The sequence below is a fragment of the Drosophila gunungcola genome, chromosome 3R (genome assembly GCF_025200985.1).
Source record: "Drosophila gunungcola strain Sukarami chromosome 3R, Dgunungcola_SK_2, whole genome shotgun sequence".
In the NCBI taxonomy this organism is placed as follows: Eukaryota; Metazoa; Arthropoda; class Insecta; order Diptera; family Drosophilidae; genus Drosophila; species Drosophila gunungcola.
In genome coordinates this window covers 13,121,757-13,144,490 of record NC_069139.1, presented here as the reverse complement: position 1 = coordinate 13,144,490, position 22,734 = coordinate 13,121,757, and the positions used below count along the sequence as shown (strand labels likewise).

The following is a 22,734-nucleotide window of genomic DNA, read 5'->3' as shown; positions in this document are numbered from 1 at the left end:
TACTTCTCTCATATTATTCAAATGGCAAAGAAACCGTCCTCGCGCAGATACTGCTCCTGGCCTTGGGGCTACAAGAGGAATCTTTCGTCGATGAGTGTCTTGCGGGAGACATTGCGGCGCACCCAATGGCGAAACACTTGGCGCAGCAACTAAAATAAATGGCTAAGATTAGTTGGATTGGAATATAAATTATGTGAGGTGCCATCCTACAATATTAAACACACAAGCTGCAGCAGCTGCAATCAACAGGTTCGAGGTCATCAGGAAAATCGACAGCAGCAGGAGCAGCTCCAGCACAAAGATGTGCAAATGGTTTCCCAAAAGGAGAACACGGGAGAAGCCGAACGAGTCGTCTATATAAAAGGTACCCTTGTCTGCAACATACAAATAATCGTAAGTCTGTAGCAGCGAAACTTTATGTATAACTACTCACTTTCCGTAATGTAGTTGTCGATTTCGCAGTTAAGCAGTTGCTCCACAAAGGACTTCTCTTTGATTATATAGTCCATGTCCTTGATGGCCTGTCACGTGACCATATAACAAATAAAAATGAATATAAAAAAAAACAGCTTCTTATTTTTAAAAATTTGATTCTTAATTTTCTATTACCAGAAAATGGCTTAGAACTAGGGTTAATAAAATAGTAATTAATTACATTCTAGCTGTACATGTGTTATACCTCTTAAGTTGGAAATGCAAGGGTGTATCAATCAACTCGCTAACTTATATTTGTGTGTAATATTTCTTTTTAATTCGTTCAGCTTGACTTACATGATCGATGAAAGCGCAGAAGAAGCGATTGACACTGGCATATGCAATGGAGGTGCGCTCCATCTGGCCATCGATGCTGGGGACGATGTCCTTCTGGTAGAGAAGGGTCTGCGACAGGCTGCCGGTGAGGCTTCGCTGGAAGGGCAGCAGCAGCCGCTCCAGGTAGATGCTATCAGGATAACCAATTCACAGATTACACTTCGCTAGAGGGACAGCCATCAAACTCACTGAAGATTCCTGGGCGGGAGGATGATGTAGGCCTGCTTGTCCGAGTCCATGAGCAATCCCCGTCGCCCCGACATGGTCTGGGTCCTCTGGAGCTGCAGTATCATCGAGGACATGTCCGTGTCGGCAAAGCCGTGTGGTGATCGGCCGTGAATGTAGTAGCCAAAGCCGGGCTCCGTCAGCGAGAACAGCGAGATGTTGGCCAGACTGCAGAGGTCGATGAACTTCTGCAGAGGATTGGCCACCAGCAGGCGGTGGCCTATCAACTGAAGCAGATAGGTGAGCAGGTAAAGGGCGGCCAATAAGCAGCAGCGCAGGCCAAGATCGCCGGTAAACCGTTCCAGCATCTGATAGCCAGCGATGACCACGAACAACTGACCCAAGGTGGAGTACCTCTGGCTCACACTCAGACGAATCCAGGCGTTGGCCGTGAAGAGGACCCGCCAGGCGGAGACGCTGCTCTCGGCGACAAAGGTGCGCACACTGGAGCACAGCGAGGAGCTGTCCAGGTTCAGGCGCTGGCCCTCGCAGCTGCTTCGCGGCCGCTCCCAGTCGATGAGGAACAGTTCCAGCTGGCTGGAGCGCCACAGCTGGACGGCCAGGAAGACCAACTGCAGCCCACTGGCCGGATAGAGCAGTAGCTTCAGCAGCCGTGGACTGGAGGCCTGCAGCAGCAGGAGCAGCAGGGCAGTGGCCAGTAGAGCGTAGGCCACATTCCCGGCCAGCTGCAGCAGGAGCTCCATTAGGCTGCCCAACTGGCACAGATCCGTCTTTCTTCTCCTCCGCAGATTCTGGAGTCGGAAGACGGCCGCAGCGAGGGCCAGCAACAGGAGCAGGGGCAGCGCCACCTCCAGAACCAACCAGTCCCATCCTCGTTTCACTTGCTCGTAGCTTATCCTCAAGCGGAACGGGTACAGCTGGCTGAGCGAGGCATTTCCCGACCCCATCTCAATGTGGCGGTAACGCAGGCGGATGAGCGGCAGACCCACCCTATCGGGCTGATCCCTGTCCAGGGTGTAGTGCAGCTCTATGTCCTCCGCATAGCGCAATGAGTAGTACAGCTGCAGCTTGTGGCCATCCTCGTAGCGCGGCAATGTCTGGTGGAGGCGATTGTCCCGCGGAGAGGCGGAGATGAGCTGGAACCGCTTCACCAGCTGCCACTCCTCCGGCTGAGAACGCTGTAAAACCGGAAAGTTATATACTGTATTGTAATTGTAAGCGATTAAATTGCCCACCTTATTCTCCGGCGTTAGGTTCTCGATGAGTACGGGCAGCTGGTGAAGCAGGAACTGCCAGTTGCTGCTGAAGTTGAGGTAAACGGTGAGGAACTCATCGTTGGCCCTCTGGTTGGCCAGGTCAATGAGTCGGTCCAGGGCTAGTTGACAGGAGACCTGCGACTCCTGCTTGGGCAGAGCCACTCGCAGACTTGGAGCCGCCTGCGGGCACATGTTCAGCATCTCCGGGTGGAAGGCACCCCACCTTTTGAGTCCTCCATCCAGGCCAAAGGTGGTGCTGAACAGCCGGAGCTCCTGGCGATCCGCCATCTGGAGCGTCTTGGAGAGCAACTCCTTGGTGGAGCGACCCTTCTTGTAGAAGAGGAAGGGCTGCAGGGAGCGCACCTGCTCGCCGGAGTGGGCATACTTCATCACCACATCCGAGACCTGGGTGAGCAGGAAGGCGCTGCAGGGCGAGTGCTTCTCCAGCGAGAAGTGCGAGAGCACGCAAAGATTGGCCAGTTGCTGGCAGGCCGTGTCGTTCCGCAGGGTGAGGCAGAAGAAGGCCACGAACTTGAGGTCACCAAAGTGGCTGGGTGACCCCGAATCCGGTCTGGCGTTGGTGGTGGCCTGCCAGAAGGCGTTGTAGTGCAGATACGGCCGGAGCAGGGTGCTGGCCAGGCAGAAGTCCTGGTACCGGAAATTGTGACCCAACTCGCAGGAATGGCAATCGCCCACGCTGCTCGACGGATTGGTCCTGGTCAGGATAATCCCGGAAATGAGCGGATGCACCGGCAACTGGCTGGCAAAGACCGACGTTGAGTTGAGGTACCGATAACTGCATTGAGAGGAGGGACGTGGCTGCGGAAGCCACACCGAGGTGCAGTTGTCGTTCCTGTCCGGGGTGCAAATCTCGTCGCAGGTGGGCCAAGTCTTGCCGCGCTCATAGATGGATAGGTGGCCAATGGGACACTTACAAGAGAATTCTGCAATGGGGAAAGGGCATTATAGAAAAAATGTTTTAATATATTTAATCCAGTGGTTCCTGCTCAAAGATTTTGTAAAATCTAGATTTTGATTAAAATTCAAAGATTGTTGTCTTCAATCGTCTATACTCTAGAATATCATATTAATAAATATTCTTCTTAATTTTTCATACTAAAGTGACTAGATTTCTAATGTACAAATGGATGTGATTCTGCTTTAAGCATTGTAAAATTCAATTGAGTGCTAGCATATTTAATATAATTAAATGGGATAACACTACATATGTATTATATTTTAAAAGGCCTCAATTTCATATTTATTGAAAAACGTATAAGAAACCACAGTTCATTTTTAGTCATAAGCTAACAACTTGAAGTAGGGAATAAAATTGTTAGGTATAAGACCTACAATAATACAAGCCTAGAAGCTTTAACAAACTTGAGGATGAGTAAATAAAGTTCCATAAAATCATATTTTCAAAGTATTCCGGCTACTTAAGTGACCCAAAAACGGAGGGTCTTTCTGGGGGTTAACGGCCATTGTTTTCCTTTGGTAGCCATGCAGTTTCTTGCCCCTTCGGCTGCCAAGCCCTTTTAGCCATGTTTGATCAATACTACCACTCACTGTCGGGCTGCAGTTTTCCCAAACCCCCGTCTCCAGCAGCGACCTCGTTGCAGGGCACACAGTCGAATAGGTTGAGGTTGTAGAACTCGTTCTTGAGGCACTGCAGCGGATTCTGGAAGCGGAAAGTGTGGGGCGTTGGCAGCTGCGCGGGATTAGGCGTAGGATTAGCCAGAGAGCAGTTGGCAATTTGAAATAGTATGCCAATCCAAGGGAGCGGAATGCACCAGCTAATGACCCGGGGGAAGGACATCGTGTTCCTGTTCTGATTTCTGGAGCTTTAGCTCTCTGCGTTGCCACTGCGCCAAACTTCAAAAGGATACTGAACACAACATCGATTGCAGCTGCAACTTGGAAGGCGCTTAAAGGAAGGCAAGTAAACAAGTGGACTCGTGGTGGGAGCGGGGTTGCTATGGCTACCCAACCCCCGGACTTTTGCCGGGCACGCATGCAAAATGGCCATTATCCGGAGGTTTGGCCCAGGTGGTTGCTCCCTCGACCGAAATTCCGGGACCAGGAGGCCACCACATCTAGTGTAATGAGTCGCCGAGACTTGTTACGCCTGGGATTATCGTGCCCCCCAATGGCTTTCCCAATAAGTTTCAGCACTTTGCGTGCTCAAAATTGTGATTGCCATCATTACTTTCTTAGCATTTTGCATACGATTTGTGGGTAAATATGGCATGGGCTATTTTAGAAATTTAATTCAACGTGATGGCCGGTCAAAACCGTGAGGTTATTAAATAAATTGTTCGCACACTAATATTAAATGTTCATCACAAGGAATTTCTTCCCCCCTTAGAGACATTTGAGTTTTTAAAATCGCACCAAACGGCTGAATAGTAATATTAAAATTCACACACAAAGGCCAATTATTTTCTAGATTTTTGTAGCTTTTCCTAATATTGCACTAAAACGCGGGAGAAAGAACTTACATAGGTACATATTTTTTATTACGCAATAAATTTAAAAATACTGTTTTTTTTAGTTGTACTAATTGTAATTTAAAAATGTATAAGTTTAAAGAGACTTTTAAATAAAAAGTTTTAATGTATGTAAGCAGTAGTATTTTTTAAAAAATTAAAAAAAATTAATATTGTTTTTGTTTTTTTAATTTTGTTTTAAAGATAAACCAGCTTAATTGGCTCATGCCGTTATTTTAACTTTATGACTTTAAACACATTCTTAGACAGGCAAATATTTCAATTATTTGCTTTAAATTTCATAAGAACGTAATTAAATATTTTCTCGAAACCTATTACTTAACATTCGCATCACGGCCGTTACATTTAAACTTAATTCAAATGTAAACATTCCGTTAAGCCGCCAGTGCAAGTTTAGGGCTTTTGGCTGAGCCGAGCGACGGTCACACTGCTGGCCTCCCCCACTTCCTTGCAAGGACAATTAGACGGCGGACACATACAGTTTTTTCCCCGATCCGTGGCCGCCAATCAGCCCAGTCTCGTCCCCCAGCCGACGGGTGAGTGCCAATCCCCAGCAGCCGTTGGTCGTTCGAATCCAGGATGCTTCGCTGGCGCCACACAGATTAGAGTCATCCGCAGACCCAGACGAAAATGAACAATTTGGTGAGTGGGCGGCGGTGGCGGCGGCGGCGGGGGAAGCGGGTGTCCCCGATGTCTGAGTGTGTGTATCAATCAATCAACCCACCATTCAATCCTTGCAGGACCACGCCAAGCACTTCTATCCCGACAACTACAAATTGGATCTGTCCGAGACCATGAAGGCGGCTCTGTCCAAAGGACCCGGAGGCGGTGGCGGCGGCGGGGGCGTGGCAGGCGGAGATCTGCTGCCCCAGCCAAATGCCGGAATGCCAGGAGTGGGCTATGTGACCGAGAAGCTGTACATGCTGCTGCAGCTGTATCTGCAAAACAAGGGCTGGAATCCCAGTGCCGAGCTGCTGCAGTGCTTCAGCGATCTCAAGGACAACGCCATGTTGCCCAGCGCAGCCTATCTTCAGTAAGTAGAGATTGGATCGTGGTTGATAACACTCCTAACTGCCAGTATCCGACAGGGTCCTGGCCAATCGGCTCACTCTCGACTCCCAGGGACGTCTAATCCTGCGCGACAATGGCAAGATTGTGCTGCCCTTCGAGCACTTCGCCAATGCGGTCATGTTGAAGCACATGTCTGGGCCGCACGGCCTGCACCTGAGTGTGGACGCCACGGTGCGGGCTGTCATCGAGTCCTACACCATCGGACGGGATCAGTTCGGCATGGAGAAGGAGTTCATCATCGAGGTGGTGCAGTCGTGCCCCAGTCCCGCCTGTCGCTACTACAAAAACCACATGGGCATCTCGCCTATGCCGTTCATGGAGCAGCAGTACCCGGGCGTGAATACGCCAGAGTTCCTGCAGCGTCTGTCCCACCTGCCGCCTGGCGGAGCAGCTGGATCCGGACCGGCCGGCTCGGCCGCCGGCTCCGCCTCCAGTGTGGCAAGTAGCTCCAGTTCGGCCAACGTGGAGATCGATCTGTCTAAGTCGACGGGCGCCAAGGTGCCGCAGGTGCCAGTGCCCCCGCAGCTGCAGCATCTGACCAAGCAGCAGCAGAGCAGCATCCAGACGCAGCTCTCCCAGATCAGCGCTGCCGCCGCCCATCACCAACAGCAGCAGCAGCAACAACAGCAGCAGCAACAACAGCAACAGCAACAACAGCAGCAGCAGCAACAACAACAGCAGGCAGCAGCCAAGCACCAGCAGCAACTGACTGCGGCCCTCATCCAACAGCAGAACCGCGTCCTCGCCCAGCAGAGTCTCGAGAAGCTAAGCAACCACTTGAGTCCGCTGGAAAAACAGCGCGTCTTCGCCCAGCTAGATCCTAAGCACTTTGATCCCATGGCCGTGGCGGCAGCGGCCGCCAATCTTCAGATCCAGGGTCTGATGCAATCGCAGGCAGTGGCAGCCGCCGTGGCCGCCAACCAGCAGCCACCACCGGCCACAAGCACATCGGCCGCAGGAGCAGGAGCTGCAGCCGGTCCGCAGACCCACCACGGCCACCATTCTTTGCCGCCGCCATCGCAGTCACCGCACTCGTCCTCTTCGTCTTCCTCTCACTCCTCGCTGGACCAGATTACCCACAAGAACGTGGCCGACTCCTTGCGGTAAGTGAAATGCTCAAGCCCATATTTTGTTCCGTTTACCCTTAATATTAAAAACAATTCACTTTCCGAGCCGAATGCAATTAAATAAAACACATTTTGGATGGGTTCTTATTAAAACTCAATGAGCATACCCAGTAATATCTTGAATTAGATTTATTTTCAGCTTAACTAATTAACTATTTAGTTTAAAAATTATTTACTTGAGTTTTTTTGAAAGCTAGAAAGTTCAAAACATATTCTACCACGTATTTCGTCACATAGTAAAATTAATCTTTAATTTAAACTTCCGGTATTAAATTTCTTGTTAAATTGCTGAATTTTCTCCAACCTTAGCTCTAATCTGGACTCTATCGAGTCAAACAAGGATCTGCTGGCGCTGCACAATGGGGCCTGGGCCACCGGCGACGCCAGTCGCATGGACCACTTGGCCGTGGGCCAGGACAAGATAGTTCGGATTTTCGCGGAGCTGATGCGGAACATGTCGCGGATGAAGACCTACATACGTCCGTCTATGTGCAAGCCCTACGGAAAGCAGAGTGAGAGTCTGCAAAAGAGTGAGTACAAAACTGGGAACCGGTTCTGTGCACCAGCTATTTTATATACTGACTGTCTCCTCCTGCTTCTTTCTTTTCCTCCTCCTCCTCCCACTCAGCCCTCATGGACACCATTCAGATCGTGCAGACGCTGCGCAACTGCCTGCCCGCTCCCCACATACCAGTGTCCTCCTGGAAAAGCGAAAGCGAGGGCAACTCGGGATCCGGAGTGGGCGTGGGTGTGGGAGTGGGCGTTGGAGTCGGTGTTCCACCAGGACTCAACCTGAGCGCCGCCTTGGGACTCCCTTCAGGCAGAGTAGACAACATGCACTAGGCGTGGGATGATGCAGTTCGTCTAGTACCATGCAATATCTCCGCATGCAATCTTCCAGGAGTAGTAATTACCCGCTGAAATACGCCTAGATTATAAGTATAGCAGTTTACCCTCGTAGGCTTGGCTCCAGTTTTCCTTTTAGCAATTATGTGCCATGTTCAACACAAGACTTGATTTATTTTCACATTTGACTGACATTTAGGTATACATATGTATCGAATCCTGCGGTCGGATTCGTATAATTTCATTCTCACCACTCCCACTCTGGGTTTCCCTATTTGGCATGCAAAATTAACAAGCAAAACGGCAAATTAGTTAAACAATTGGCAAAACGTCTGTGATATTTAAATTATGTTGGCAAAAAGGAAAGTGAAACTAAATTTAATTTATTATGTTGTATGCCCTCTTTTGTAACGTCTTACCTATTTACTTTGTGCAATATCTACTAAGCATCTATTCTTCTCGTGCAATCGACAACTTATCGCCCATATCAAAAGCAACCTAAATTTAGCCTATACTTAAACTAATCTACCGATAATCGACATGATAGACGCATAAGATTTACATTATATTTTGCATTTGAACTTCAAAAGTATATGAAGTATACTTGAAGGGAGGCCGAAGCGGCAAACGAGAGAGATTACGAGTTGTGTTTAAATTTAAGAAGCAGAAGAAGGGTTGTATTCCGTATGCAAAGGCTATTTAAATATATAATTTAACCCGCCCAAGCTCACCATTACACGTAATTCGATTAACAAGCAAACAGTATTATACGCAATAGAAAGACACTTACAACCATAAGTATTTACCTAGCTGAAGTGTGGGAATTTATCGTAACATACCATATTGTCGCTTAATGTTAACCTTCTGGACTTCATAATAAATAAATATTTTATTCTACGACTAAATGCACCATTTTTTGAATTGATTTGGTTAAACCTATATGTTAATTTTAGCTTATAAAGGCTGTCGCTTTAAGAACTTTTCGCTTATATATAAAACTCGTTACAAAATGTTATTAATTTTACTATATTATTTCATTATTTTGTTAATTTCTGAAAACAGTGCTAAACAGAAAGGTTATCAGACAGTAAAATCAATACTATATCCTATATATTAAAGTAGTAAGATTTCAGATTTCAGTAAGTATGAATTTAAAAAAAAAAACTTCAATTTGGCAACACCGAGCTTTTCAATCGGTGCTGCAACTAACAACGTGGGAGTGCAGCAGTGGGAACAGCGTATTATAGCCTGATGCTACGGACATTTATTTTCGCATTCTGCTAAGTATACAATAATAATGTATACATAAAAAAATATTACATTTCCATAACGTGATAAGAAGTGGCAATTTCGACAATATTTTAGTTAATTACCGATTTTTATTATTTTAAGCTCGAACATATTTGAGTTTTGGGATAGTTCTTTTTAAACATTTTGATCCTCCCTCCACACAAACAGATTTAATGTCTACATTTGCAGTGGAATTACTCAGTTTTAGTATTTAAAAATTTTGTGCCAGTGGATCCGGGATATTAGTTACCATGCTCGCTAGCTTTTGGGATTTTGCCGTTCTCAGTTGACGGTCACACAGTGCGCACCGAGCTGCGTTTTTCGTTGATAATTTTTAAATTTATTTATTAGTTTATTGGTTGGAAACAGAGTTGCCCCCGACTGCCCGCTGACCCCACCCGGGCACCCTCGGTCCAACTTCCCCCGCTTCAACCGACCATCGGGTATCGATATATCCGCCTGACGGTAATTGGAGAACGTTTTTTCCATTTTATCTCCACCTTGTCCGCACTTCGTTTTGTGCTCTCTTTGTGCGCTGCCTCCGCTTAACATTTGGGCCCAAACTAAAGCCAAAGCAGAAAGCCCCGCCGTGTGTGCCTGTGAAATTGGTTTAATACCGCCCAATGGGCCAATGGCTAAAATGCAATAAGAATATGTGTGTGCAATAATAATAGAGAACGGGGTGCCCCAAAACATGAAAATGGTGCTAGACGCTCCTAACGCCGTGCCGAGCTGGCATATTTTGCTTAGCGACGCCGTCGGCGTCGTTTTTTCCGGCCGCGAACTCTGCGCGAGGAATTTACAACAAAAACAATGAGAAAAAGAAATGGTATTTAAATTGTGCATTCGAAAACGATTTAGAAATGCGGAATAGCGGTAAATGTCGATCCAAAATGAATGTTTTTCTTTTGAAGGCCCTGTCTAAATGACGTCACAACAAGCCTAACAGAGTGCAACAGACAACAATGACCGATGAGCATAAAAGTAACATTAACAGTAACAGCAGTAACTCCAGCAACAACAATAACAGCAATAACAACAACACGGCAAGTAGCAGCAGTAGCAGTAGCAACAACAACAACAACTGCAACGAGAGCAGCAACAACAACACCAGTAGCATAATTGCAGAGGCGGCCGCCAAGTTTCTATTGAAAAATGGCCTGAACGGGAGCAGTAGCAGTAGCTTGCCCCCTCTGCCGCCGCCCCTGCCCGCAAGCTTAAGCAGGACGACCACGCCCACGTCTACGCCGACACCTACGCCTACACCCACGCCCACGCCCTTATCCTGCAGCTCCACCCCCTCAAATGGCTTTTTGCCGCATGCCAAGACGCCCAAAAGTAGTAGCATTATGGCTGCGTCGGCCGCAGTGGCAGCCACCATCGTTGGAGCTACTGCGTCCAAGCCCAGCATTGATGTCCTGGGCGGCGTCCTGGACTACAGTTCCTTGGGCGGAGCAGCCACTGGTACACTGCCCACCACTGCAGCATCAGCGGGAACAGTGAAGATCGCCAAGGGTAGCAACTCCGGCGGCAGCTTTGATATGGGCAGGACTCCAATATCGACGCACAGCAACAGCAACAACAGCTGGGGCGGCTATGGCGGCCGTTTGCAGTTTTTCAAAGGCAAGTATTCGCTTTATTTCCCCTGATTCTCATTAAATACTAGGGATTAACCTTTGGAATTCCCCTGTGTAGATGGAAAATTCATATTGGAACTGGCACGATCCAAGGATGGCGACAAGAGCGGCTGGGTCTCGGTCACGCGCAAGACCTTCCGCCCTCCATCGGCGGCCACCTCGGCCACTGTGACCCCGACGTCGGCGGTGACCACAGCGTATCCAAAGAACGAGAATTCCACATCGCTGAGCTGTACGTAACACATGGGACTCCGGTTCCGCCGGAAATACCCTTGTTTTTAAGTAAAAAAACCCATTTAGGAATCTAATTTAAGTCATGGTACTCCGTTTTAAGCTTAAACTTAAGCTAGGGTTTTTTTAATCGGCTAATAGCTATAACAAAAAATTAAGACACGTATAGGATAAAGTCCGATTTTGTACTTAAGTTGCGTTTTCATACTCAAAGTACCTATGGGTTTGTATTAAATCTATACGGAATAGTGCAAAATTGGGCCGGATTTTCCTTTGGCAGCTATATAGTCATCCGATTTTAATCAAATTAAAAATTAATTTAAATCAATTTTAAAAACTACGAAAGTAAATAAAATAATGTCGGCCGATGCCGTTTTCTAATTGATCTGCCTACATAAATAATGATTTCAAGTTATTTCTAATTGAGAAAGTAATAAAGAACAGGGCATATCGATATACCTATTTCTGATAAAACAAATGTATAGGTTTGTAAGCGTACTCAGCAATGCGTTGCAAATATGTATAATTATATAAATAAAAAAAAAAACATAACTAAACAGAACCATTAGTAACATCCCCTCTCCTTGCAGTTTCGGATGACAACAGCTCGATACAATCTTCGCCCTGGCAGCGAGATCAGCCCTGGAAGCAGTCCCGACCCCGGCGTGGCATATCCAAGGAGCTGTCTCTCTTCTACCATCGGCCAAGGAACAGTGTGCTTGGACGGACTGCTCTCCGGACAGCCTCGCGAAAGCGGCGGCGGCCTCATGAGCCGTTATCCAGCAGCGAGGAACAGCAGCCGATGTTCGAGGCGGCGCTCAAGGCGGAGAACGGCGACGATACTCTTAAGGCGGAAGCTTCGGAGGCCGTAGGAGAAGGCGCTCCGTCGGAAACATCCGCAAATGAGATTACAAGTGACAAACCGGAAACGATCAAATGCGAGGAGGATGCTGAAGGGCCCGAGAAGGAGCCCAAGAAGGAGGGTAAAGATGAAAGCGAGTCAAAAGAAGCGGCGTCCACCCTAAAGGATGATGCCAAACCAAAAGACGAGACTGTTGAGAAAATGAATACGAGCGAGGACGAGGAAGCCATGACGGCGCCACCCAGCGTAAACACGATTCCCGTGAACGGTGACCTAAACGGCGAGCTGAAGGCAAGGGTTGGGAAACCAAAGCCGAAACCGCGGGCCAAGCTCAACAGCATCATCCAGAAACTAATCGATGGCGTGCCAGCACGCCTGGAGCAAATGACAAAGACACCAGCGGCAGCAGCCACAACGACTACGGCGACGGCAGAGCGAAGCGGGGGCGGAGCCATCGGAAGTCTTGGTCACCCCTTGACTCATAAGGTAAGTTTACTTGATTGTTTCTTAAGACACGATTTACCAACTTGTTCTGACTGTATTACCAAACCAAATGCATTGCTAAATGTACATTTTGGTTACCTTACTTATGCTTTTACTAAGTCTTACAATAAATGAAGTCAGAAAGTACTAACCAGAACTTACTATTGCTTATCTTCTTTTAGGTTTCTCCGCCTTCGTCGGGATCAGCAGCCAGCCGTCTAGTCGAGTACCACCACCAGCACGTTTCACCCAGGAAGAGGATTCTACGCGAATTCGAAAAGGTGTCATTGGAGGACAACGGAGGCGTAAACAACGGTAGTGGTGGTGGAAGCAGCGGAGGAGCCGGAGGCAAGCGAAGCCGCGCAAAGGCTTCTTCAACCTCGTCTTCGGCTGGCAAGGCCTCGCCGATGAATCTGGCCCCGCCCCAGGGAAAGCCGAGCCCCAGTCCCGGCTCCAGCTCATCCAGCACTTCACCAGCGGCAGCAACTACGCAGCCCACGCGACTGAACAGCTCCTACAGCATACACTCGCTTCTAGGTGGGAGCAGTGGCAGCGGCAGCTCATCCTCCTCATCCGGCAAAAAGAGCGGCGAACACCCGGCGGCTATAATCAGCAATGTGCATCACCCGCACCACTCCCTATACCAGTCCAGCTCCTCGAGCTATCCACGAGCTCTGCTTACCTCGCCCAAGTCGCCGGAGGTGAGCGGCAGCAATGGAGGCGGCGGAAAGTCTCCCTCGCACGCTGGAACTAAGAAGCGTTCTCCACCGTACACGGCAGGATCGCCGCTGCCAGTGGACTATGGTCACTCCTTCTACAGGGATCCCTATGCCGGAGCAGGTCGCCCTTCCACAACGAGCTCGGCGTCGCAGGACCTGTCGCCGCCCCGCTCCTCGCCAGCATCGCCCGCCACGACGCCGCGCACTGTGCCCAAAAAGACTGCATCGATCCGGCGCGAGTTCGCCTCGCCGTCAGCCAGCAGCAGCAGCTGTCCCTCGCCCGGAGATCGGAGTGCCTCGCCTCCGGACCGGCGGCACTTGCAGCAGCAGCCGCACCTGCAGCGCAGCTCGCCGCTGCACTACTACATGTATCCGCCACCGCCTCAGGTGAATGGAAACGGATCGGGCGGCAGTCCGACCTCGGCGCCAGTGACGTCGAGCAGCAGTGCAGCTGCAGCGGCGGCGGCAGCAGCGGCCGCCGCGGCCTACATTCCCTCGGTGGTGTCGCCGTCGCTTTACCACCCTTACATATCCACTCTTGCGGCGCTGCGGCACAATCCGCTGTGGATGCACCACTATCAGGCAGGAGCTTCGGCGCTACTGCCACCACATCCACAAGCCAACAGCTCCGCGGCTGCCGCTGCTGCAGCTGCATCTGCTGCTGCGAGACTTTCGCCCCAATCGCCCTATCACGCGTTCGCGTACAACGGAGTGGGTGCGGCCGCTGTAGCGGCTGCAGCAGCTGCCGCCGCCTTTGGACAGCCCGCTCCCAGTCCCCACACGCATCCGCACCTTGGCCATCCGCACCAGCATACGCACCCGGCTGCACTGACCACCCACCACTCGCCCGCTCACCTGGCCACGCCAAAACTGACTGATAGTAGTACCGACCAAATGTCTGCAGCGTCCAGTCATCGCACCGCCTCCACTTCGCCGAGCAGCTCGAGCGCATCCGCCACTTCCGGCGCCAGCTCCTCCGCAATGTTTCATACTAGTAGCCTAAGGAATGAACAAAGTTCAGGTGAGCAACTAGTTATATTTTACGGCCATGGGGACCCTAAACTGCGAAAGAAGTGTTTGATTTCCATGGCAATAGTTTTATATGCGCATGCACATATTTAAGTGCTATAGAATATTGTGATTTTAGTTATGACAATATATTGCAATAACACAATAAAATGTATTCACACATCCTTTTCCTTTTCTCCCCCAGACTTACCACTGAATCTGTCAAAGCACTGAGACATACACACGCCCCAGCTGCCCCAGTTTCTGGGCCAACCATCGAGTTAAGTACATTATCGCACTAGTAGCGCATAAGACGACATTCAACTACACGTAACATTATTTCATAGGCTCGCTGCTAATTTAGTTTAAACCTAATTGTTTTAGCCTAAGCCTAATCGTAGGTTCACAATTAAGGCCGAACATTTAAATAACAAATACGAAAAGAGAAGAAAAACTACGAGGAAAAACTCAACTATGTGTTTTAACCCGCTCCAGAACATTTTATACAATCAGTTAGAAATGGAATTTTCGACAAACATATTTAATATGCAAAAGAATTTTATTCTATGCCGACTATAAAAAAGTAATTGAATTTCAAACTTTTTTCTATAGGATGTATAAAATGCAAGTCTTGAAGAATCTCAAAAAAGAGTTACGTTTTTTTCAGCAAAACATTTCCTTGAAACAGACTGAACCTGAATTTTTTTAGAAACAAAAAATGAAAAAAATTAGATACGGATCGCAGCATATAACTTTTTAAACTATATTTATCAAGAAAAGATTTTTATAAAAAGCTTGTGCCTTTGAAGATGAAAATAAAACTAGGGATACAAATTGATATGTAAAACAGAAGACAAATTTACTACAGACAAATATGCAAACATTATAAGATGTTCTATGGTAGAAACTAAAAATATATCTTAAATACCGAGGTCCAAACAAGCAAGCCAAAAGAATTGGTGTTACGTAGATTATATACAATTATTATTGTTTCAGTAAACTTTTAAATGGATTTTAAAAGTGATTTACAATTTTCATTCTAAATCACTTTTAAAATGCCAGCGATTTAATTTTTTTCATAGCGTCATTGAATGAGTTCACTTTATTTTAAATTCATTGATTGACACTAAAAATTAAAATTTCTTTGTAGAAAAGTAAAAAGGGTCATTTGTGAAATTCAATTTAAAATCCTTGAGGGGTCTAAATGGAACCATCACATTTGTTGTAATTTTTTTAAATATTGTATAACTTTACTTAATGCCAATTCACTGTCTAGCTGTCCAATCGAAAACAAATGAAAATGTACAAAAATGCATATATACAAAATATTTACAAAAAACGGAAAGAAAAAAAAGATCCTAAACCGACAAATTCAAACCGGAACTTGTACAACTGAAAATATTACAAATACAAAAATATTCCTAACGCAAAAAGACAAAAAAAGGTTTCTCATATTTTCTAAATTATTTATATAAATCAAATGACTATTTATATTTACGAATATGATAATGTGTAAGTAAATAGTTGTAATTGTAAATACAGTATTTTTACACAACAACAAAGTAAACCGATACATGAGAAATAACCAATATATTTAATATAACTATTTTTATAAAGGATTTTAACAAAATACTGTATATTTTGTATCTGATTACGTAGAATAAAAACTAAAGGATTCCATAAGAGGTCAAGAAAAGTTTGCACAAGGTCGATTGAAACTTGCTTTGGATTTGACTCAATGGTCAAAGTTGTTTAAGAAAGAACAATAATGTTTTCCAATTATAAATTCAAAAATGTAAAAGCATCAGATTATGTTAAAGTCACAACTCAAAATCCATTTAGTTCGAAAATGTTTAAGCAAGAGTCGTTCGGCCAACTTTTTTAGTAAGCGTTCAAAAAAAGATAACCCTAAAGAAAATAAATAAAATTTCCATAAAAATTCCATCATTACGGATTTTACTACCTACTGATTAGTTAGTTAGCTAGGCGTCTAGGGACTATTATTTTATTTTACTTTTACAACGGTACTGTGTACGACGTTTTTGTTTTATTGAATCGTAGTTTTTATAATTGTAATATCGATGTCATTAGAGAGTTGCTGTTGCAAAGCACATGTACTATGTGCATTGTCAAACAATGTGCGCAAACCCGAAAATAATGTTGGCAAAAATTGAAATATAAAAGAAGTAAGCGAAAGGGTTTCAAAATGCTGCATCTCTTGATGTTGGAATGTATGTAAATTAACGGAAACAAAATAAATTTTAAAGAAACATATTTTATATAGGTATATATACTGAAACTGAAAACTTGGTGTCAATAAAATCTTATACTACATGTGTGACAAGTAACCTTGTAAAGTATTGCTGAGTTGGGGATGGAAGTCTTTAAACCGATTTCCCATTAAAACACCTAAGTTATTGAGGCGATTACAGTCTATCGTAAACGTAGAAGAACGTTATGTATCTATATTTTTCTTGTTTTGATTAAATTGTATACATTCGTTCGTTTATGTATTTAAATTGTTTCATTTAATTGTAGATATCCAGCGATTTACAAATTACGTTACACATATTAGGGAACATTATAAAATAAAACCAGTAAACACAAAAATGTTCATTTGTTGCTGGTGACAGAAGCAGACAAAAATTATAGTACACAATAAATCGTAATGTGGGGATAGAAAATCGTTAATTGTAAACTTAATGAGTTAATGTCTCTTAAATTAATATAGCATAATAGGATACAATTTTTTGCACGTTCATGCGTGGGGGTGTTTAAACAACAAATGAATAATAGACAACAAAACAATTCCAGGGTCCAAGGGTCACTGTATGGGGGGGGAGGGCGGAACGATAAATGATTAAAAAAGTACAAGAAAAGGTGAACACGTAATTGTACAAAGTAACAGTAAAGTATATTGGAGCACTTGTGGGAGCGACATTATCATCTATGGGTCAAGGGTCAAGGGGTTGTCTCTGTGTGAGGGGGCGTGGTTATGTCGATTGGTTATATCTCGGCCTAACATAGTGAACACATAGTTTTGAACTTTATGAATTGGATACAAAATTGTACTACGCCTATTTCAGAGGCTCAGAAAGGCAGGCAGAAAAGAAAAGTGAGTGAGTCGGTTTTCATTGTATGGGAAATGGAGGTTAGTTGCCTTCTAAACGATCGTGTTGCCAAGTTCTTGATGTCGATGTAGTTGTCTGTTTACTGTTTGTTGTTTTTGGAGAAGTTGTGCGAGGCCCAGTTAAGGGAAGTCTTCCAGGAGTTGGCCAAAGCTTCGCTGAATTTCGCTCGGAAATGTTCGCGAGCTTTTTCCTCCGTGTAGTCCAGCACCTGAAACAGAAATTTGCAATTATTAAGAGCTTTCTTAAAAAGTTACAATCTAGGACATACTAAAGTTTCGCGAAGGTAGTTCAAGTCCTTTTCGGAGGACAGTTCTGGCAGTCCCGTTGAAATCATCATTGAGAACAGCGACAAAATAAGGCAGCCGTGTTTGCGTAAAACTAAAAAGGCCTGTAAATGTAAATGTAAGTAATATTAATAACCCGTCTAAATGATAAATATATGGACATACGCGCTCGCACAATTCCTGAAAGTGACAAAACTCTTTCGCCTCGCGGTCATTGCAGCCCTTGTTGATAACGTATACGAAATCATGTGTCAACACGAACGGCACTCGCTCTCGTCGCACTCCAAACTTTTCCTTGAAGTGGCCCAGAATGTGGCCAAAATCGATGTGAAAGAGCTAAGAACCAAATGATACATTAACCAATTTCCTTGGTAAACAATGTCTTGGCACCCACCTGTCCATTTCTTTTGACCATTATGTTGTCCGAGTGCCGATCGGCCACGCCCAGCACATAGGTGGCCACGCAGTAGCCAGCGCAGCTCAGCGTAAACTCGTTGATGGCCTTGTTTAGCTTGTCGGCGGTCTTGTTGTGCTCCTTGAGCCAACTGTAGAGGGAACCCTTTTTAAAAGGCGACGTGGCGGAAAACATGCCCTTCTCCTTCTGTATGTTGGCAATGGTCTCAGCATGGCGAACCACCTCGATCATGCCGAGGCGTTGCTCCATGCTAATGCAGTTGTAGATGTTCATGCGAAAGTCCATGCTGTCGGGGCGTTAAAAATTCGATTATTTCGGTTCTGAATGCCTGAATACTGCATCATGGCCTACCCATCGCGTTTCCACAGCTGGTCCATCACCCGCAGCATCTGCAACGTAAGCATGTCTTGGCGCAGATCGTCGCCATTCTTGAAAATGATGTGCACGTCGTTGGAGTTCATGTCCGCGTTCTCGAACACCACCCACAGCGGACGCATCTTGCTGTCCATCACCTTGCACCTGTCTGGAGTTACGCCGCTACACCGGAAACTGGGGTTAAGCGGATTCTGGATGTTTTGAAACACCCCCGAGTTGCGCTGATCCCGCAGAAAGTCCTGCAGCATGGTCTTCACCTTCTCCTTGCTGCCCTTCTTGGCGATTAGAGATCCCTGTTTCAGCTTCTCCAGCACATGCAACTGCTTGCGGAGTGGCGCCACGTGATGTTTGCAGCCCTTAAGGTAGACCTCCAGGAGGAGTCCGAATCGCGTCTGCATGGACGGCGTCTGCATCTCGGAGCGCAGATGCCAGAAGAAGTAGTGGCCGATGCGCTGGTTGCGAAGCGCTCGCTCCAGCAGAAACACTACCAGATCGCTATCCAGATAGGATTCGTGTTTTATGGCTTGGACCAGTTGGAGGAGGTACAGAAGCAGGTCCTCGTCCCTGTGAGAAAATGGTTTAAGCTTAATAACTTTGGAAATATCACACCAAGTCAAAAAATCTCAAAATCCCATAACAGTACGGAGAAATACCAAATATACAATTATACTTACTTGAGAAAGTGTAGGCAACGGATGGCAAAGCGTCGCACAGCCGGATCTGGATAGGCGTAATCCAGCAGCTCCAAGGAGCGTTCAATGGAAATTAGTGGCCACTGCTTGAGTAGGTACCAGATTTCAGCCACGTCATCTCGCTCCTTCCAGTAGACGCAGTGAAGCAGGATGGAAAGTTCCTCGGGAAGCTCACACATTATATCGTATCTGCAAGTGACAGATGTCGTTACATGGAAAACATTATTTTAACATTTACAGAAATCAGAAACTTTACCTGCGCTCCCAAATGGCATTGCGGTCCTGATCAACCATCTCGTAGATCTTGTCTAGCCCCGTGTAGTTGGCCAGTAGGTCCTTCAGTTCTTTTAGTGGCTTTGCTGCCTCCGGCAGCTGCTGCTGCATCTGGTTATCCCGTCGAATGCGATCCGTGGCGTACTGCAACACAACCTCCTCGCTGGGGTAGCGCACGCTTCCGGTTCCGCTGCTGTGGAATGTGAGGTCCACCAGGGCGCACTCTTCCTTGCGCGGATTCGGTTCGATGGTGCCCAGAGGGTGGAACACCTCGTCCGACTGGATGTCGTCTGCATACGTCCACGTGTACAGCGTCTGTCGACCGGTGCGAAGGTTGTCCTTGTAGTCAAACAGCGTGGTGTTCACCCAGGCCAGCGGGTTCTTGTTGTAGGAGACGTCCTTGAGAGTGCTATCCTTGTTGTTGGAGGACTTCTTCGAGCGCGACATCTTGGTCACCTCGAATATCACAATGCAAAGGCGCGTCATCCGCGGCAGGTTGCGCATCTGTATGTCGAAGTCCATCACCAGGTCGTTGAACAAGAACGTGTCAAAATTGCCGTTGGGCGAGTCCGTCGATCGCTGGGCGCACAGTTTGTGCTCGCCGTGAAAGAGGCCCACATGGACGCCCACCTTGAAGGCGCGCGCCTTATCGTAATTCACATTCGAGATGCTGTGCAGCGTCAGTTGGAAGTAATTGCCCATGTCCCACAACGAAGAGGGCGTCTTGGGGAGCAGGGCGGGTTGCTTCTTCGGCGGCGGCCGCTTCGGGACCATGGCCTGCTCGTTGTGGTGATTGATGTACGACTCGAGGCGGTACACCGACTGCAGCACCACATTGGGCACCGCCGAGTCTGAGAGCGTCTCTTGGATGTACAGGAACTGGATCAGAGGGTAGTCGCCGAGCAGGTACTCGTCGCGACCGCTCACCTTGAGTATGTAGTCGGCAGTCCGGTCGTTCATCTTCATCTGCGACCGGTTCATTTTCTGCAGCGTGCTCTCCGTGAGCGAAAAGGGAGTGTCCTGCTCGTTCACCGACAGCGTGAAAGTGCTCTGGTCGTTCTCGTTCTTGACCACGATCAGGAAGGTCCTGGTCGGATGCCGCTCCCGTATCAGTTCGGGCATCTTCGTGGAGTTGGCCAGCCGCAACGGGTGCTCGTAGAGCAGACGCTGCTGCCAGGTGTAGATGCTGCGTTCCATCTCAATGTTCTCGCAGATCTGCGTCATGTACAGCCGAAAGTCGTCGATTTCGGGCGAGCCCTGCGTCCGGTGGTGGTCGAAGGACTTGCCGATCATCCCGCTGACCATCTTGGTCAGCTCGTAGTCGCTGGAGATGGTGGTGGTGTCGGCGCGATCGCCCAGGCTGAGCAGTCCAAAGTAGGGCTGCACCTCGCTCAGTCGCTTCGTCTCGTCCGTGTACGGTTCGATGTTGAAGGTCGAGATGCCGTACACCTGGTACTCGCAAGCCTCCTTGATCACATAGCTCATCGGCATCATTTTGGCCTGAGCCACCATCTCCGCCTTGACCATCTGGATGGTCGTGGCCGGGTTGACCCTCAGAATCAGTATGAAACCATTGGGCAGCAGGCAGATGAGCTCCACCCAGTCCAGAGGCTCGTTCTTCCACAGGTTGACCGAGAAGCGCATGCAGGGCGGCTCCATCTCCTCCAGTGGTGGCTCATATTTCCCCTGGTGCTCCACGTAGGCCAACTGTCGGTTGTCCATCATGGCGACGCCAGCGTGGTTCATAGCTATTTGATCTTCGATACTCGACCGTCGATCTCCTCTCCGTTTCCGCGGATCGAAGGATCACCAGCTCCTCCTGATAGGGCTTTTATGTGTCGTCTTTAAACTTACTATGGCTGGACTTTCCGGCTGTGTATGTAGTTTCTAGTTCGGCTGGCGCTCTTTTTGTTATCAACAGACTGTTGTTTTCAAAGTTTTCCATTTAAATCAGCTCGGCAATCTCATTGTTAGTCATCTCTGTGAATAATAAATCAGAAGGTGGCGCCGGGTTACTCGAAAGCAAACATATGGCGATTGCCGATCGACTGTTTTGGTGCTTAATTACTGACATTACTGAGAATCGATCGCCCACCCGTTGATAAGAAGGTGACCCCCTAGCTTCCCTCCCAAGATCTATAAAGATCCATCGTAAAATAGAGTCGGTTTTATCCGCCTCTAACCACCTGGGATAATCCCTCCTCCACTGTATTTTCAAATTAGAAGAGGGTGGAAAAAACTGCCTCGGAATCTTTAGTTCTTGTTTATTAAGACAGAAACGCTGACTTTATATTTAGTATGAATCACACAGTCATAAGTTGAGGGGCGGACTGGGAGGGGTCAACTTGAAAACAAAAACAAGAATGAAAAACAAGGTGCACCAAGTCGACCTTTCAATGCTCTAACTTGTTTTGGGGGAAGGTCAAAGGCATATTAACGACTGAAATGGCCAATACTATAAACTTATTTTAAAGGGCAGTTGATAGAAAAGTGTTGAGTTTGAAAAGCTGGCCCTTGAAAAGACTTTTCAACGGCGGCGGGTCAAATTCCATGAGCGAACAGGTGGAGTTGAATCCGCGTAAAGGGTATGCAAAAAGTTACGCGGCACCGATGTCTCATCTCTAAGTCGCGATGCCACAAAAATGGAAATTGCAGCTAGGCGGAAAAGACAGAAAAAACACGCTGGCCCAACTATTAACTGAGATTTTCACTGGCATTTCGGCCGGGCCCGTTTGTTTTTGTTTTTCTTCACCATTTTGGCCCTCGCCTAACTCGCGTTTTTTTTTTTTGGGTGTGAGCTGCGCAGTAGGTGCTCCTTACTTGTCTTCCCCCACCGGTATCCACTGGCGGTCACTTTCGGCCATCGCGCACTGCTATTGTTTTTCAAACGCACCGTCTAATCATCTTGCATTAGTTTTATTAAAGAATATTTAATTGTTTTTATTTGTATTGTTGAGTTACTAGAGGTGAAGAAACATCGATGCCAACATCGATGTCAGCGACATTTTCAAAATATCGGTCCTATCGATGTTTGGCAGGGACCATCGATGTTTTAATGTTCTCTATGAGTGCTGTTAGTGCAGCCCTGGCGGTAGTCGTTAAATTTAAAATTTTCAATGCTTTTCAAAATGTATGTCATATTTGTCATTGTTTTTTTTTAATGTTTTCCCATATATAATACTCAAAAACAAGTGCATATTTTGCGATCAAAAAACCTCACATGCTATTAAGGTATTTTCTTAAGGGAAGGCAACCAAAAGACTTTCTAAAATTACCTCTAAGAATTTTAAAATAATTGTTATTTTTGTTCGAATTTTATTTGAAATGTAATAAGCAATGAAATGTTTTGCAGATTATGATCAGCAGGAGCTTACAACAGAAGAGCGCATAATATCAGTCATTCGAGGTGTTTGCTCCGTTTCTTAATTTTTTATTCGTTACTAATTGAAAAGTGTATTTCTATTTTTGTTTTTTCAGCAGAAAATCAAGAGCTAAAGGGATCCCTTGAAAAACTAAAGATAAATGTAA

At 46.6% G+C, this 22,734-nt stretch overlaps 4 protein-coding genes across 6 annotated transcripts; 2 read left to right on the top strand and 2 right to left on the bottom strand.

The window, feature by feature from the left end:
• Positions 1-13: 13 nt before the first annotated feature.
• On the bottom strand, positions 14-4,122 carry LOC128256017 (meckelin). The gene is made up of 7 exons (XM_052986016.1): positions 3,822-4,122; positions 2,232-3,196; positions 1,000-2,174; positions 772-940; positions 434-521; positions 211-374; positions 14-149 (listed from the first exon to the last, which is right to left on the bottom strand). Exons 1-7 carry the CDS (start codon positions 4,069-4,071, stop codon positions 69-71), a joined length of 2,892 nt encoding a protein of 963 aa, XP_052841976.1. The 5' UTR covers positions 4,072-4,122; the 3' UTR covers positions 14-68.
• A 1,047-nt stretch (positions 4,123-5,169) lies between these two features.
• LOC128256062 (protein hunchback) lies at positions 5,170-8,711 on the top strand. Its single transcript, XM_052986119.1, has 5 exons — positions 5,170-5,404; positions 5,503-5,795; positions 5,851-6,936; positions 7,270-7,490; positions 7,589-8,711. Exons 1-5 carry the CDS (start codon positions 5,393-5,395, stop codon positions 7,801-7,803), a joined length of 1,827 nt encoding a protein of 608 aa, XP_052842079.1. The 5' UTR covers positions 5,170-5,392; the 3' UTR covers positions 7,804-8,711.
• A 666-nt stretch (positions 8,712-9,377) lies between these two features.
• LOC128256005 (protein hairless) lies at positions 9,378-14,508 on the top strand. Of its 2 annotated transcripts, none has more exons than XM_052986003.1 (6): positions 9,378-9,561; positions 10,011-10,719; positions 10,792-10,965; positions 11,555-12,312; positions 12,492-14,049; positions 14,242-14,508. In XM_052986003.1, exons 2-6 carry the CDS (start codon positions 10,062-10,064, stop codon positions 14,268-14,270), a joined length of 3,177 nt encoding a protein of 1,058 aa, XP_052841963.1. In that variant the 5' UTR covers positions 9,378-9,561; positions 10,011-10,061; the 3' UTR covers positions 14,271-14,508. The 2 variants fall into 2 exon arrangements, with proteins under 2 accessions (XP_052841963.1, XP_052841956.1); XM_052985996.1 differs by having other exon boundaries at positions 9,378-9,925.
• A 1,942-nt stretch (positions 14,509-16,450) lies between these two features.
• On the bottom strand, positions 16,451-22,212 carry LOC128255993 (phosphatidylinositol 4,5-bisphosphate 3-kinase catalytic subunit delta isoform). 2 transcript variants are annotated; one of them, XM_052985976.1, is made up of 8 exons: positions 22,027-22,212; positions 19,190-21,186; positions 18,916-19,122; positions 18,218-18,805; positions 17,846-18,152; positions 17,617-17,787; positions 17,436-17,555; positions 16,451-17,375 (listed from the first exon to the last, which is right to left on the bottom strand). In XM_052985976.1, exons 2-8 carry the CDS (start codon positions 20,950-20,952, stop codon positions 17,247-17,249), a joined length of 3,285 nt encoding a protein of 1,094 aa, XP_052841936.1. In that variant the 5' UTR covers positions 20,953-21,186; positions 22,027-22,212; the 3' UTR covers positions 16,451-17,246. The 2 variants fall into 2 exon arrangements, with proteins under 2 accessions (XP_052841936.1, XP_052841944.1); XM_052985984.1 differs by having other exon boundaries at positions 22,100-22,211.
• Positions 22,213-22,734: the final 522 nt, after the last annotated feature.

Coding starts and splice junctions, on each gene's coding strand:
- LOC128256017 (XM_052986016.1), bottom strand. CDS start 4,071: ATGTCCTTCCCCCGGGTCATTAGCTGGTGCATTCCGCTCCCTTGGATT. Junction 2,175..2,231: donor ACCTAACGCCGGAGAATAAG/GTGGGCAATTTA, acceptor CCGGTTTTACAG/CGTTCTCAGCCGGAGGAGTG. Junction 522..771: donor TCTGCGCTTTCATCGATCAT/GTAAGTCAAGCT, acceptor GTCACGTGACAG/GCCATCAAGGACATGGACTA.
- LOC128256062 (XM_052986119.1), top strand. Junction 6,937..7,269: donor AACGTGGCCGACTCCTTGCG/GTAAGTGAAATG, acceptor CTCCAACCTTAG/CTCTAATCTGGACTCTATCG. Junction 7,491..7,588: donor GAGTGAGAGTCTGCAAAAGA/GTGAGTACAAAA, acceptor CCTCCCACTCAG/CCCTCATGGACACCATTCAG.
- LOC128256005 (XM_052986003.1), top strand. CDS start 10,062: ATGACCGATGAGCATAAAAGTAACATTAACAGTAACAGCAGTAACTCC. Junction 10,966..11,554: donor GAATTCCACATCGCTGAGCT/GTACGTAACACA, acceptor CTCTCCTTGCAG/TTTCGGATGACAACAGCTCG. Junction 12,313..12,491: donor GTCACCCCTTGACTCATAAG/GTAAGTTTACTT, acceptor ATCTTCTTTTAG/GTTTCTCCGCCTTCGTCGGG.
- LOC128255993 (XM_052985976.1), bottom strand. CDS start 20,952: ATGAACCACGCTGGCGTCGCCATGATGGACAACCGACAGTTGGCCTAC. Junction 19,123..19,189: donor AATGCCATTTGGGAGCGCAG/GTAAAGTTTCTG, acceptor TGTCACTTGCAG/ATACGATATAATGTGTGAGC. Junction 17,376..17,435: donor ACTACCTTCGCGAAACTTTA/GTATGTCCTAGA, acceptor TTTCTGTTTCAG/GTGCTGGACTACACGGAGGA.